Raw genomic sequence first — 15,786 nt, 5'->3', positions numbered from 1 at the left:
ATATATGCATTGAGCTTGTCTGATGCTTTAAGCGCATTGTTTGATGAAATAAGACACAAATTACTTACGAGGGAGCCAGAGATCATGATAACCAGAAGATGAAAAAACGTAACCTGTCCCGACCATCCTCCTCCCACTCTTACTGGCTTTTGCAGATTCTGCCATTACTTTCTGGAAGTTGCCGGTAATAGACTACATGAGTCGGCGGCAAGCTTTCTCATTTGGAATGCCAATTTATCTTACCATTTCTACCGATGGGGCTCCCGAGTGGCGCAGCTTTCTAAGACACTGCATCTCAGTGCAAGAGGCGTCACTACAGTTCCTGGTTCGAATCCAGGCTGTATCACATCCGGCCGTGATTGGGCACAATTGGCCCAGCGTCGTTCGGGTTTGGCTGAGGTAGGCCGTTATTATAAATAAGAATTTGTTCTTAACTCACTTGCCTAGTTAAATTAAAATAACTCTGCGTGCCAGTTATGGTTTACATATGCATTTTTTTCGTTGAACAGTTTTCTTTCTCTAATAACGTCTTTGTATCTCAAAATCATTGTCATGTGGTTAATCTAAATTTAATCTAAAGGAAAATTATATAAACCTAAAAAGTAACTTCTATTGCCAACTATGTAAAAATAGCCTATTAAGTCAACAAATTAAAACATTGCAACCTGCAGGTAGAAAAATATCCTGATTTAAAAATGAATATCCTATAAATCACATTGGCTGCGCATGGCCTGTCTGCTACAAACTTGAAACATTGTATCAACAGGTCCGACCCGAAGCTCGCTGCACTAGCAAACTTGCAACATGGTGCCAGTGAGCTTGGTACAGACTAGAGGTCGCCCGATTATGATTTTTCAACACCGATAACGATTATTGGAGGACCAAAAAAAGCCCATACCGATTAATCGGCCGATTTTTTTACTTTATTTTTTTATTTTTGTTGTTGTAATAATGACAATTACAACAATACTGAATGAACACTTATTTTAACTTAATATAATACATCAATAAAATCTATTTATCCTCAAATAAATAATGAAACATGTTCAATTTGGTTTAAATAATGCAAAAACAAAGTGTTGGAGAAGAAAGTAAAAGTGCAATATGTGCTATGTAAGAAAGCTAACGTTTCAGTTCCTTGCTCAGAACATGAGARCATATGAAAGCTGGTGGTTCCTTTTAACATGAGTCTTCAATATTCCCAAGTAAGACGTTTTAGGTTGTTGTTATTATAGGAATTATAGGACTATTTCTCTCTCTACGATTTATATTTCATATACCTTTGACTATTGGATGTTCTTATAGGCACTTTAGTATTGCCAGTGTAACAGTATAGCTTCCATCCCTCTCCTCGCCGCTACCTGGGCTCGAACCAGGAACACATCGACAACAGCCACCCTCGAAGCAGCGTTACCCATGCAGAGCAAGAGGAACAACTACTCCAAGTCTCAGAGCAAGTGACGTTTGAAACGCTATTAGCGCGCACCCCGCTAACTAGCTAGGCATTTCACATCGGTTACACCAGCCTAATCTCGGGAGTTGATAGGCTTGAATTCATAAACAGCAGAGCTGCTGGCAAAACGCACAAACGTGCTGTTTGAATGAATGCTTACGAGCCTGCTGGTGCCCACCATCACTCAGTCAGACTGCTCTATCAAATCATAGACTTAATTATAACATAACACACAGAAATACGAGCCTTAGGTCATTAATATGGTCGAATCCGGAAACTATCATCTTGAAAACAAAACATTTATTCTTTCAGTGAAATACGGAACCGTTCCGTATTTTATCTAACGGGTGGCATCCATAAGTCTAAATATTCCTGTTACATTGCACAACCTTCAATGTTATGTCATAATTACGTAAAATTCTTGCAAATTAGTTCGCAATGAGCCATGCGGCCCAAACTATTGCATATACACTGACTCTGCGTGCAATGAACGCAAGAGAAGTGACACAATTTCACCTGGTTAATATTGCTTGCTAACCTGGATTTCTTTTAGCTAAATATGCAGGTTTAAAAATATATACTTCTGTCTATTGATTTTAAGAAAGGCATTGATGTTTATGGTTAGGTACACGTTGGAGCAACGACAGTCCTTTTTCGCGAATGCGCACTGCATCGATTATATGCAACGCAGGACACGCTAGATAAACTAGTAATATCATCAACCATGTGTAGTTATAACTAGTGATTATGATTGATTGATTGGTTGTTTTTTTATAAGATAAGTTTAATGCTAGCTAGCAACTTACCTTGGCTTCTTACTGCATTCGCGTAACAGGCGGGCTCCTCGTGAGGCAGGTGGTTAGAGCGTTGGACTAGTTAACCGTAAGGTTGCAAGATTGAATCCCTGAGCTGACAAGGTGAAAATCTGTCTTTCTGCCCCTGAACAAGGCAGTTAACCCATCGTTCCTAGGCCTTCATTGAAAATAAGAATGTGTTCTTAACTGACTTGCCTACCGTAGTTAAATAAAGGTGTAAAAAAAAAAAAAAAAAACGGCGTCCCAAGATTACCGATTTCCGATTGTTATGAAAACTTGAAATCGTCCCTAATTAATCGGCCATTCCGATTAATCGGTCGACCTCTAGTACAGACACAGCTGTAGGCCATTGCGCAAGGGATAACAAGTAATCAGGTAGACCTATTTTTATGACGTTTCCGCTGGATCAGAGTATGATTGTATTTTTGTACTTTTACCCACTTTTCTCCCCAATTTCGTGATATCCAATTGGTAGTGTCTTGTCCCATTGCTGCAACTCCCGTACGGACTCAGGAGAGGCGAAGGTCGAGAGCCATGCATCCTCCGAAACACATGACCATACCAAGCCGCACTGCTTAACCCGGAAGCCAGCTGCACCAATGTGTCAGAGGAAACGCCGTACAACTGGCAACCGAAATCAGCTTACAGGCCCGGCCCGCCACAAGGAGTTGCTAGAGCGCGATGGGACAAGAGCATCCCGGCCGGCCAAAACCTCTAACCCGACGACGCTGGGCCAATTGTGTGCCGCCTCATGGGTCTCCCGGTCATGGCGGGCTGTGACACAGCCTGGGATTGAACCCGGGTCTGTAGTGACGCCTCAAGGCGATGCAGTGCCTTTGGCCACTGCGCCACTCGGAAGGCTCAGAGCATGACATTTGTCTCTTAAACACTGAGTTGTTATCGAAAGGGACAGAGCTGAAAATAATTTTCAATACATTGAACTATTGTCATGGATGTAAAAACGGGACTGTTTGCTTGCTGTTTGAGAAGCTCCTCTGCTCCTTAGTGGTGCTGCGTGAAGCCAATCAGAAAACCTATCAGATCCCCAAATAGGCACATTTTATATGCCTATATTTGTGCGCAGGCCAGGAATCCTATAGGCCTACTTCTATGCGTAATCACATGCGCGTCCTTACTCAACATTGACAGGAGCACTCCAAACAAAACATTGACTAAATTGTCAACTCGTAAATGGAATGAAATAAACCAAAACTTGTTTCTCACAAGTGTAGCCTAGGTTGAGCACTCTGCAAACAACGTGTCCACTCTGACAATGAGAACGGTAAGACTAATAATAATATATTGAATGCATTAACAGATATTACCGTAACCAAACAAACATTGTAGATTTGAAATGATAGCATTTAAGGGTAAATGTACTACTGGTGATATATGTAATGGGGAATTGATATACACTAACAATCAAACCCAAACAATTCACACAATGAAGTTATGAAACAATGCATGTGCACAAATTGGTGGGAGAGAGCGTGTTCTGGAGAGACGTGCATTGTGCTGCCACACTCCCCTTCTTGGACTGTGCCATCCCCACAGCCTCCGCAGTGGATTAGTTCACTGAGATGGGCACGAATAAGACAGGTGTCTTATGTGCCACAAAAAAAAATATATATTTTGCTACTGTTCGACTAAAAAATATCTGGGTTGAACAACATCCCATCGACCAAACAATCGACCGGTCAACTAATTAGGGTCTGCCCTACTCGCAAGGCTGCCGACCCAGACTCCATCATCAAGTTCGTTTACAACACAACAGTAGTAGGCCGGATGACCAACAACAACGGGATCAGCCTACAGGGATGAGGTAGGCACTGTGACGGCATGGTGCCAGGTAAACAACCTCTCTCTCTCAACGTTAGCAAACAAACATGCTGATTATGGACTTCAAGAGTAACGAGGCTGGACACACCCCCATCCTCATCAACCGGGCCGCTGTGGAGACGGTCAATAACGTCAAATTCCTCAGCGTACACATCTGAGAAGCTGAAATGGTCGAACCACACGGACACCGTGGCGAAGGCACAACAGCGACTCTTGAACCTCAGGATGCTGAAGAAATGTGGCCTGTCCCCGAGGGCTCTCGGTGTTCTACACGAGCACCATCGAGAGCATACTGTTGGGTTGCATCACAGCCTGGTACGGCAACTCCACCGCAGCGGACCACAAGGCGCATCAGAGGGTGATACGCTTAGCCGAACACACCATTGTCAGACAGAAAGGCCAAGAAGATCATCAGGAACCCCAGCCACCCAAGCCATACCCTGTTCTCCCTGCTTCAATCACTCAGACGCGGGCAGTACAGGAGCATCATGGCAAAAACTGGAAGACTGGCCAATAGTTTCTACCCTCACCATCAGGCTGCTGAATAGCCACCACTAGTTAGCTACCTGCTCCCCCCTGCTACTCCCCCCTATGGACATTCCCCCCTACACACCCTCAACGGTCACATACCTTACATGCTGCTCCCACTATGGACATTTTCCCCCCACCACCCAACTGTCTGTTACTCTGCCACCACCCCAACAACATTCATCACTGTTGCAGTTGTTAATATGAATATTTATAGATTTTAAAAAACGTTAAAAAATTAAATAAAAATTAACTTGGTCATGCTGCTCCCCCTATGGTTATTCCCTCCCACTCCTAAACAGTCTTTACTCTGCCTCCACCCCAATGGACAATTATTTATTATTCAATGCTACACTTATGTATATAGTGCTATTTATATTGTTGTTTTTTTATTACCATTTTCATTATTTTATTTTATGAAGTCCTGTATGTTGGAGCTCAGAGCCTAAGATTTTCACTGTACCCTGCAATCACACCTTCAATCCTGTACATGTGACTATTAAACACTGTGAATCTGAACAACACTGAACCATGCATGAGAACAACACGTTCTCTGGTCTGCTTACATGTTTCAAGCAGACCACCATAGTCCCTGTGCCCAAGAATGCCAAGGTAACCTGTCTAAATTACTATCGCCCCCGTAGCACTCACATCTGTAGCCATGAAATGGTTTGAAAGGCTGGTCATGGCTCCCATCAACCCAGGACACACTCCAATTCACATACCGTCCCAACTGATTCACAGATGACGCAATCTCTATTGCACTCCACAATGCCCTTTCCCACCTGGACAACTTGAATACCAATGTGAGAATGCTGTTTATTGACTACAGCTCAGCATTCAACACCATAGTGCCCTCCAAGCTCATCACTAAGCTCAGGACCCTGGGACTGAACACCTCTGCAACTTCACTCACGACTGTGTGGCCGTGCACGACTCCAACATAATCATTAAGTTTGCTGACAACACAACGGTGGTAGGACTGATAAACGACGATGAAACGGAGACCTTGTAGTGTGGTACAAGGACAGTCTCTCCCTCAATGTCAGCAAGACAAAGGAGCTGATCAGGGACTAAAGGAAACGGAAGGTCCGAGCACACCATTCAGATCGACGGGGCTGTAGTGGAGCGGTTTGAGAGCTTCAAATTCCTCTGTGTCCATATCACAAAGGATCTATCATGGTTCGCACACACCAACACAGTCGATAAAAGAGCACGACAACGCCTCTTCCCTCTCAGGAGGGTGAAAAGATTTGGCATGGGCGCTCATCCTCAAATTCTACAGCTGCGCCATTGAGAGCATCTTGACTGGCTGCATCACCGCTTGGTATGGCAACTGCTTGGCATCCAACCGCAAGGCACTACAGAGGTTAGTGCGTTCGGCCCAGTGCATCACTGGTACGGAGCTCCCCGCCATCCAGGAGCTTTATACCAGGCGGTGTCAGAGGAAGACCCTAAGAATTATCAGACTCACACCACCCAGGTCATAGACCGTGCTCTCTGCTACCGCTTGGGAAGCGGCCCCAATGCACCGAGTCTGGAACCAACAGGACCCTGAACAGTTTCTAACCCCAAGCCATAAGATTGCTAAATAGTTAGTGCAAAATGGGTCAATGGTTAACTATTTAACTAACTTTTTTGACTCATAACATATGCTCCTGCTACAGGTTATTATCTCACTTTATTCCTAGTTATATGTACATATTTACCTCGTACCGCTTCACATCCACTCTGTACTGGTACCTCATGTATAAAGCCAAGTTATCGTTACTCATTGTGTATTTATTACATTCACTTTTCTATTATTTCTCTATTTTCTTTCTCTGCATTGTAGGGAAGGGCCCGTAAGTAAGCATTTCACTGTTAGTCTACACCTGTTTTTTACGAAGCATGTGATGAATACAATTCGATTTGATCCCCTTTGTCTATCTCTCTTTTGTCATGTACATTAGTGACTAATGTACATGACAAAAGAGAGATAGACAAAGGGGAAGACTAAGACAATTCAGTATTCTGTTATTACTGGATTATAGTATTCTACACTTTTGTCTGAATTTGAGTGTTTGGATTCTGTGTTCTCTCCTGCTTCTGATCCCTGGGTTACTGAATGTGGCTTCTCTGTGTGTTCTAGATTGCTGCAAGGACACTTGGAGACCTAGTCCGTAAGCTGGGAGAGAAGATCCTCCCAGAGATCATTCCTATCCTGGAGGAGGGTCTGCGCTCAGATAAGAGTGATGAGAGGCAGGGCGTGTGCATCGGTCTGAGTGAGATCATGAAGTCCACCAGCAGGGACGCGGTCAGTACCTCAACACATACCTGGTCACTTTTTTATTAATTAATTATTTAACCTGGAAGTCCCTTGAGATGAGTATACAGTTTGAGGAAACCTTTTTAAACGCCTTATACATAGCAGGGTTGTGTTGTGATCTGATCCCATGGTAGAGAAGCAAGGTCACAATGCGTATATGTTTCCAGGTGCTGATATTCTCTGAGTCCCTGGTCCCCACGGTGAGGAAGGCTCTGTGTGACCCCCTGGAGGAGGTACGAGAGGCTGCAGCCAAAACCTTTGAGCAGCTCCACGCCACCATCGGTCACCAGGCCCTGGACGACATCCTGCCTGCCCTGCTCAAACAGTTGGTGAGACACACACTCGCATACAAACACACATGAATCCACTTTACCGCTAACATTCCTCTGTATCCACGCATTTTGTTCAGTAATACTCACTCCCCTGTCCCTCTGGAGAGGACAGAGGACCCACCATGGAACAGAAAATAGAGTGATGTTAATGTTTCTGTGTGCAGGATGATGAGGAGACTGCAGAGTTTGCTCTGGACGGTCTGAAACAGGTGATGGCAGTGAAGAGTCGCTCTGTGCTGCCCTACCTAGTGCCGAAGGTGAGCTGTCCAAACATTATACACTGACAATGGTTCATCTCAATAATAATTGTATTTGATTATATACCACTTTTCCTGATGTTTAAATGTTTTTAAAGTCTTTTATAGTTTGTGTAGTTCTGCGTATGAATGCTCTCCTCTCCCCTGTCAGCTCACTGCTCCTCCAGTGAACACGCGCGTGCTGGCCTTCCTATCTGCTGTGGCTGGAGACGCTCTGACGCGCCACCTGGGGGTCATCCTGCCCGCCCTCTACTCCTCTCTGAAAGACAAACTGGGAACAGAGGAGGGACAGCAGGTAACAACAGCATTGATGATTACAAGATGGTTATAAAGGAGTTCCAAGTGCAGGGGCACTACTTCAACTGGCGGGGGTCTTAACAGTCATCGTCTTGGGATAATATTACAGTGGTTCTTAGTGGGCGGTTGTGGTCCGTAGATGATAGGTTTGTCCCCAGGTTTATATTACCCGCCGCGCCTCTCTTTCAGGAGCTGGCCAGCTGCCAGGCAGTGATCCTGTCTGTGGAAGATGAGGTGGGTCAGCGTATCATCATCGAGGACTTGCTAGAGGCCACCAGGTCACCGGATGCCGGTCTCAGACAGGCAGCCGCCACCATCCTCAACGGATACTTCTCCCGCACCCGCCTGGATTACAGTGCCCACACACGCAACCTGCTGTCAGGCCTCATCCGCCTGCTCAACGACTCCAACCCTGAGGTCCTGGTGCAGAGCTGGGACGCCATCAACTCCATCACCAAGGTTAGCAGTTGTCACCAAGAGCATTACAGGGACTGGGAATGGGTTTGTCTGGGTTTACTGAAGTCATACAGTCGTGTTGTGGATCGTTATGCAGCATTGATTTCATAGATAACCAATGGCCACTAGGTACTCTGGTTAACTAACATAGTACAGTGGCAAGAAAAAGTATGTGAACCCTTTAGAATGACCTGGATTTCTGCATAAATTGGTCATACAATTTGATCTGATCTTCATCTAAGTCACAACGATAAACAAACACAGTCTGCTTAATCTAATAACACACAAACAATTATACGTTTTCATCTCTTTATTGAACATACCGTGCAACCATTCACAGTGCAGGGTGGAAAAAGTATGTGAACCCTTGGATTTAATGACAGGTTGATCCTCCTTTGGCAGCAATAACCTCAACCAAATGTTTTCTGTCAGGTTGAGGTCAGGACTCTGACTGGGCCATTCCAGAAAGCATATTTTCTTCTGTTGAAGCCATTCTGTTGTTGATTTATTTCTGTGTTTTGGGTCGTTGTCCTGTTGCGTCACCCAACTTCTGTTGCGCTTCAATTGGCGGACAGATAGCCTAACATTCTCCTACAAAATGTCTTTGTAACTTGGGAATTCATTTTTCTGTGGATGATAGCAAGCTGTCCAGGCCCTGAGGCAGCAAAGCAGCCCTAAACCATGATGCTCCCTCCACCATACTTTACAGTTGGGATGAGGTTTTGATGTTGGTGTGCCTTTTTTTTCTCCACACATAGTGTTGTGTGTTTCTTCCAAACAACACAACTTTATGTTTCATGTATACACAGAATACTTTGCCAGTAGTGCTGTGGAACATCCAGGTGCTCTTTTGCGAACTTCAGACGTGCAGCAATGTTTGTTTTGGACAGCAATGGGTTCTTCCGGGGTGTCTTCCCATGAACACCATTCTTATTTAGTGTTTTACGTATTGTAGATTTCTGTAAGTCTTTAGCTGACACTCTAGGACTCTTCTTAACCTCATTGAGCATTCTGCTCTGTATTCTTGCAGTCATCTTTGCACGACGGCCACTCCTAGGGAGAGTAGCAACAGTGCTGAACTTTCTCCATTTATAGACAATTTGTCTTACCGTGGACTGATGAACATCAAGGCTTTTAGAGATACTTTTGTAACCCTTTACAGCTTTATGCAAGTCAACAATTCTGAGATCTCTTTTGTTCGAGGCATGGTTCACATCAGGCAATGCTTCTTGTGAAATGCAAACTCAAATTTTATGAGTGTTTTTTATAGGGCAGGGCATTTCTAACCAACATTTCCAATCTTGTCTTATTGATTGGACTCTAGGTTAGCTGACTCCAATTAGCTTTTGGAGAAGTCATTAGTCTAGGGGGTTCACATACTTTTTCCAACCTACACTGTGAATGTATAAATTATGTATTCAATATAGACATAACATTTGTGTTATTAGTTTAAGCACACTGTTTGTCCATTGTTGTGACTTGGATCAAGATCAGATAAAAAATTATGCCAAATTTATGCAGAAATCCAGGTAATTCCAAAGGGTTCACATACTTTTTCTTGCCACTGTATGTATCGATGTGTGAGGTAATGTTAAACTGTAGCTTGTTTTTGTAGAAACTGGACGCTGGCAGCCAGCTGGCTCTGATTGACGACCTGCACAGAGACATCCGGTCAGTGGCAGTAGACGTCAAGGGTCAGCACCTGCCTGGGTTCTGTCTTCCAAAAAAGGTAGGCCTCTCTCTCCTCTAGACATGTACAGTCACATCCTCAAGCTGACTAGTTTTGATGTATCTTTCGGCTCTCTCCTCTCCTCTAATTCTCTCTTCTCCTCCTCTTTCCCTCTTCCCCAGGGTGTGACCTGCATCCTGCCAGTGTTGAGGGAAGGAGTGTTGACAGGCAGTCCTGAGCAGAAAGAGGAGGCGGCCAAAGCGCTGGGAGGAGTCATCAAGCTGACCTCCTCTGAGGCTCTCCGACCGTCTGTGGTCAACATCACTGGACCGCTCATCCGTATTCTGGGAGACCGCTTTGCCTGGAGTGTGAAGACCTCTCTGCTAGAGACACTCACCCTGCTGCTGGCCAAGGTCAGTGTCTGCTGCTGATTCTGAGGTTAAAGGTTTCGTTCGGTAAGCACAAAATGGGAGACAGGAAAAACATTTAGAAATGTGGTTAATACATGAAATAATCAAAAAATAAGTTTTTTTTTCTCAACGTTTTCCTATTTTGTGCCTACTAAACACAATCCTGTTGTTTCCTCCCTGCTGGAAGAATGGTTGGTATCTTGCTCTGGTCCTGACCCTGTTGCTCTGCCCCTGTCTCCAGGTAGGCATAGCCCTGAAGCCCTTCCTGCCCCAGCTCCAGACCACCTTCCTGAAGGCTCTGCAGGACTCCAGCCGGGCGGTCAGGCTGAAGGCTGCTGAGGCCCTGGGCCAGCTGGTCTCCATCCACAGCAAGGTGGACCCCCTATTTACAGAGCAGCTCTCTGCCATCCACAATGCTGAGGACTCAGGAGTCAGGTATGCAAAACCAGGGAATTCTGGGTAACTGAGAAACACAATGTGAAGAGTAGTGATCAGTTCCATATAGGATTCCTCTCATTTAGGATTTTTGGGGGATTGATTAGATTCAATCAATCAGCCTAGTGTTTTGCTCCCTTTTTTCAGGGAGACCATGCTACAAGCCTTACGATTCGTCATCCAGGGAGCAGGGTCAAAGGTTGAACCAGCCATCAGGAAAAACATCACCACCACCTTGCTGAGTATGCTGGGTCATGATGAGGTATGTCTACGAGCAGATACACTGACTAAAGCATGTATGAATGCAACAGATGTTTTTAAGGCAGTTTTTAAGGCAGTCTCTCAATGGTAATTGCTGGAATTGATTATACAACTATTTCAGTTTAATCTTGCTAGCTAAATATATTGTAGACCTGCAATACTGAACCTGGCATAAGCATTTCGCTACACCCGCAATAACATCTGCTAAACACGTGTATGTGACCAATAAGATTTGATTTGATAAGGACATATTCAGCTCCATGTTTCAATGAAAGGATCTTTCAGAGTGCAATGTTTCGTTTTACTTCTGATCAAACTAGACTTCCGTCAGTCAAGGCAGGATGTGGCTTAATGAAAGGGGTTTTAGGCCTCCTTATCAGCCAGTGTGTATGAAAGCCTTATATAGAATCATTTAGTTCTAACTTTGTGTGTGTGTGTGTAGGATGCTACACGCATGTCCTCAGCAGGTTGTTTAGGAGAGCTGTGTGCCTTCCTGTCTGAAGAGGATCTGAGGAGTGTGTTGCTTCAGCATGTCCTGGGTAAGAATTTACACTGTCACACCATACTCTTCGCCAACGCACAACCCTTTATATAGCACAAACATTCACACTTATGATAAAAGGTATTCACACATTGAATTAACACTTTATAATTTCTAACACTTAACTCTTGACTATCAAGACTATAATGTGGTAAGGAAAGACTTTTGTTTAATCTATGAAAATGATTCCCGTTCTTCATCTAGCTGACATATCAGGCGTGGACTGGATGGTGCGTCATGGTCGCAGTATGACTCTTGCCATCGCAGTCAAGTCTGCCCCTGAGCAGCTGTGTGTGGAGGAGTACAGTTCAACCGTGACTGAGGCCATCCTGGCCAGTGCCACCGCAGACAGGGTAGGAACTTCATACATCTGGTCAGATCTAAGTGGATACCGCTCCCTTTAGGTTACTCATTCTGTTCACCCAGACCGTGGAAGGATTGGCTCGTCAAGCACTTTCCCTTGCCAAACCATACATCTTTCTCCTCTCTGACTGAACACTGCGCACTGTTGTCTCCCCCAGATCCCCGTAGCTACCAGTGGGATCAGAGCCATGGGCTACCTGATGAGACATCATCTCAGAACCGAGGAAGGAGGTGGCTCATCACAGCGCATCATCACACAGTTTGTCAAGGTGAGGCAGGGGGGTACTTTCTCAGGAGTAATCTGTTACGTCACTTTTTCCCCCCCATTTACAAAATGAATGTTTCTCAAATCAAGCACTGAAGTGGGTATATTGTTAAGTGTGCCTTGAATTCTAAATATAATCACAGTGTCACCAGCAAAGCACCATCACCTCCATGCTTCACGGTGGGAACCATGCATGCGGAGATCATTTGTTCACCTACTCTGCGTCTCACAAAGACACAGTGTTTGGAATGAAAAATCTCAAATTTGGACTCATCAAACCAAAGGACAGATTTCCACCGTTCTGATGTCCAATACTTGTTTGTTGGCACAAGCAAGTCTCTTCTTCTTATTGGTGTCCTTTAGTAGTGGTTTCTTTGCAGCAATTTGACCATGAAGGCCTGATTCACGCAGTCTCCTCAATTATGTTGAGATGTGTCTGTTACTTGAACTCTGAAGCATTTTATTTGGGATGCAATTTCTGTGGCTGGTAACTCTAATCAACTTCTCCAGAAGAGGTAACTCTGGGTCTTCCTTTCCTGTGATGGTCCTCATGAGAGCCAGTTTCATTGTAGTGCTTGATGGTTTTTGCGACTGCACTTGAAGAAACGTTCAATGTTCTTGACATTTTCCAGATTGACTGACCAAATAATGATGGACTGTCGTTTCCCTGCTTATTTGAGCTGTTCTTTCCATAATATGGACTTGGTCTTTTACCAAATAGGGCCATCTTCTGTATACCACCCCTACCGGGTCACAACACAACACAACTGCTCAAACGCATTAAGAAGGAAAGAAATTCCACAAATTAACTTTTAACAAGGCACACCTGTTAATTGAAATGCATTCCATGTGACTACCTCATGAAGCTGGTTGAGAGAATGCCTAGAGTGCGCAAAGCTGTCAAGGCAAAGGGTAGCTACTTTGAAGAATCTCAAATCTCAAATATATTTTGATTTAACACTTTTTTGGTTACTACATGATTCCATGTGTTATTTCATAGTTTTGATGTCTTCACTATTATAGTACAAATGAAGAAAAACCCTGGAATGAGTAGGTGTGTCCAAACTTTGGACTGGTGCTGTACATAAGACATTTTTTAAATATTTTTTATCAAACACACTTGGTTACACACCTGTCCTTCACTAAGAAAGGTGCAAAAATAGAAATAAGCTGAACTATTTACAAATGGTGTTCGTTTTACATCCCAGGTGTAGATGATTAGATTTCACTTTCACCGTAGCTTATGCATGTAATTTTTATTTGATTTATTTCACCTTTATTTAACCAGGTAGGCCAGTTGAGAACATCATTTACAACTGCGACCTGGCCAAGATAAAGCAAAGCAGTGTGACAAAAACAACACAGAGTTACACATGGGATAAACAGACGTACAATCAATAACACAATAGAAAAATCTATATACATTGTGTGCAAATGTAGTAAGATTAGGGAGGTAAGGCAATAAATAAGTTGTGATTAGTCTTTGAAGCAGTCCCCCTCTGCCAGTAAACAAAAAGCAAACTGGCCTTTCGTATAGAAGATCTGGCATTTAACCCTTTTTTCCGCCTGAGTATTTTGTGCAATTCTTGCAGTTCATCCTTTTGTCTTTTGGTATGTGTGTTGGATAGTGGCGCTCACCTTGAGTGGGGTGTCTTGTGATGGTTGCTTTGGGCCCCCCAATTCAGCCATTTCCAACACACCAGCTGCTCTCAGAAGGCCAACTAGGAGAGAGGGGTTTGACCTTTTGCTTTGGCCATCTACTTGTGGAGAGTGCTACAGTAAATGCTTTCAATGTCCATAAAGTGGTAAAAAAAAAGAAGTATTATACCACTTCCTGGTCTTGTAGAGGACCTGGTAGTATCCTATCAGAGCATCAGATAGGTTGACACCCCCCCCCCCCCCCTATGCTGGCATTGTAGTTCTTCACAGGAATGGGGACATTCTTCCCTTTTCACCCTCCTTGAGACATGGTCGTTATTGAATGCCTTATGCTGTGTGGTGAGCATGGTTACTTCCCTAGTGTCCTTCCATTTCACAAAAAGCAGCTTGTTAGTCCTGATCCAACCTATGGTCCCCACTCCGCTGTCTTTGTCATGTCGTTTACCTTGGTCTTGGGGAAACCGATTCTGTTAGGACGAATGGTGCCACAAGCCCCTATTTTGTTTTTCAAGAGGTCTATGAAAAGTGGATGTAGAACCATCAGACGGGTGATTGACATAGCAGGGGGGGGGGGGGGGCACTGGCACTTGCTGGGGAAGGGTTGCTCTCAAACGTCATCAAAATCCTCTGCATCCTCCACTCTGAAGTACAGTTGACTAAATTTACAAAATTACATTACTGTAAAGTAAAAACACCAGTGACTCACATAGGTGTAATGCACACCCACAATGCAAACAGTAACACTTAAGAGAGAAAGGCAGAGGTGTCAACCACAAATGAACCATGGGCATGAGTGTGCAGTGGCTTCAAGTTACAAGATGGCACTTAGAACAGCAAACAGTGAACTAATATGAAACAGACAATAACTACTTTGGAATTATATAACATTGAAATGACTTATGTAGGCCTATGTAAACTAAATCCAAAGCACAAAAAGCAGACAACTTATAAAAAATGAAATGCATATAGTAAATTAGCTATATAAAGTAGAGGTCGACCGACTAATCAGCATTTCAAGTTTTCATAACAATCGGTAATCAGCATTTTTGGACGCCGATTACATTGCACTCCACGAGGAGACTGCATGGCAGGCTGACCACCTGTTATGTGAGTGCAGCAAGGAGCCAAGGTAAGTTGCTAGCTAGCATTAAACTTATCTTATAAAAAACAATCACTAGTTAACTACACATGGTTGATGATATTACTAGTTTAACTAGCTTGTCCTGCGTTGCAAATAATCAATGTGGTGCCTGTTAATTTATCGAATCACATTCGACTTCGCCAAACGGGTGATGATTTAACAAGCGCATTCGCGAAAAAAGCACTGTCGTTGCACCAATGTACCTAACCATGAACATCAATGCCTTTCTTAAAATCAATACACAAGTATATTTTTTAAACCTGCATATTTAGTTAAAAGAAATTCATGTTAGCAGGCAATATTAACTAGGAACATTGTGTCACTTCTCTTGCGTTCTGTGCAAGCAGAGTCAGGGTATATGCAGCAGTTTGACCCTCCTGGCTCGTTGCAAACTGTGTGAAGACCATTTCTTCCTAACAAAGACCGTAATTAATTTGCCAGAACACACTTTCCTGTGTTTGCCAGCAGCTCTTCGCAATGCTTGAAGCACAGCGCTGTTTATGACTTTAAGCCTATCAACTCACGATATTAGGCTGGCAATACTATAGTGCCTATAAGAACATCCAATAGTCAAAGGTATATGAAGTACAAATGGTATAGAGAGAAAGTCCTAAAATTCCTATAACTACAACCTAAAACTTCTTAAGTGGGAATATTGTAGACTCATGTTAAAAGGAACCACCAGCTTTCATATGTTCTCATGTTCTGAGCAAGGAACATATTAAACATTAGCTTTTTACATGGCACATATTGCACT

The 15,786-nt window shown here is 43.7% G+C and overlaps 1 protein-coding gene across 1 annotated transcript in view; it reads left to right on the top strand.

The window, feature by feature from the left end:
- The window catches only part of LOC111957389 (stalled ribosome sensor GCN1), a 34,940-nt gene that overhangs the window by 16,606 nt on the left and 2,548 nt on the right, over positions 1 to 15,786 (top strand). The window contains exons 44-55 of the mRNA XM_023978187.2: positions 6,767 to 6,931; positions 7,111 to 7,272; positions 7,440 to 7,532; positions 7,684 to 7,827; positions 8,019 to 8,288; positions 9,901 to 10,014; positions 10,137 to 10,367; positions 10,606 to 10,799; positions 10,947 to 11,061; positions 11,503 to 11,599; positions 11,806 to 11,954; positions 12,123 to 12,233. Coding sequence (XP_023833955.1) covers positions 6,767 to 6,931; positions 7,111 to 7,272; positions 7,440 to 7,532; positions 7,684 to 7,827; positions 8,019 to 8,288; positions 9,901 to 10,014; positions 10,137 to 10,367; positions 10,606 to 10,799; positions 10,947 to 11,061; positions 11,503 to 11,599; positions 11,806 to 11,954; positions 12,123 to 12,233 — 1,845 coding nt within the window. The remainder of the gene's footprint in view (positions 1 to 6,766; positions 6,932 to 7,110; positions 7,273 to 7,439; positions 7,533 to 7,683; positions 7,828 to 8,018; positions 8,289 to 9,900; positions 10,015 to 10,136; positions 10,368 to 10,605; positions 10,800 to 10,946; positions 11,062 to 11,502; positions 11,600 to 11,805; positions 11,955 to 12,122; positions 12,234 to 15,786) is intronic.

This window comes from Salvelinus sp. IW2-2015, linkage group LG33 (genome assembly GCF_002910315.2).
Source record: "Salvelinus sp. IW2-2015 linkage group LG33, ASM291031v2, whole genome shotgun sequence".
Classification (NCBI taxonomy): domain Eukaryota; kingdom Metazoa; phylum Chordata; class Actinopteri; order Salmoniformes; family Salmonidae; genus Salvelinus; species Salvelinus sp. IW2-2015.
Note: the sequence above shows the minus strand (reverse complement) of the source record. Positions and strands in the feature narration are given on the sequence as shown.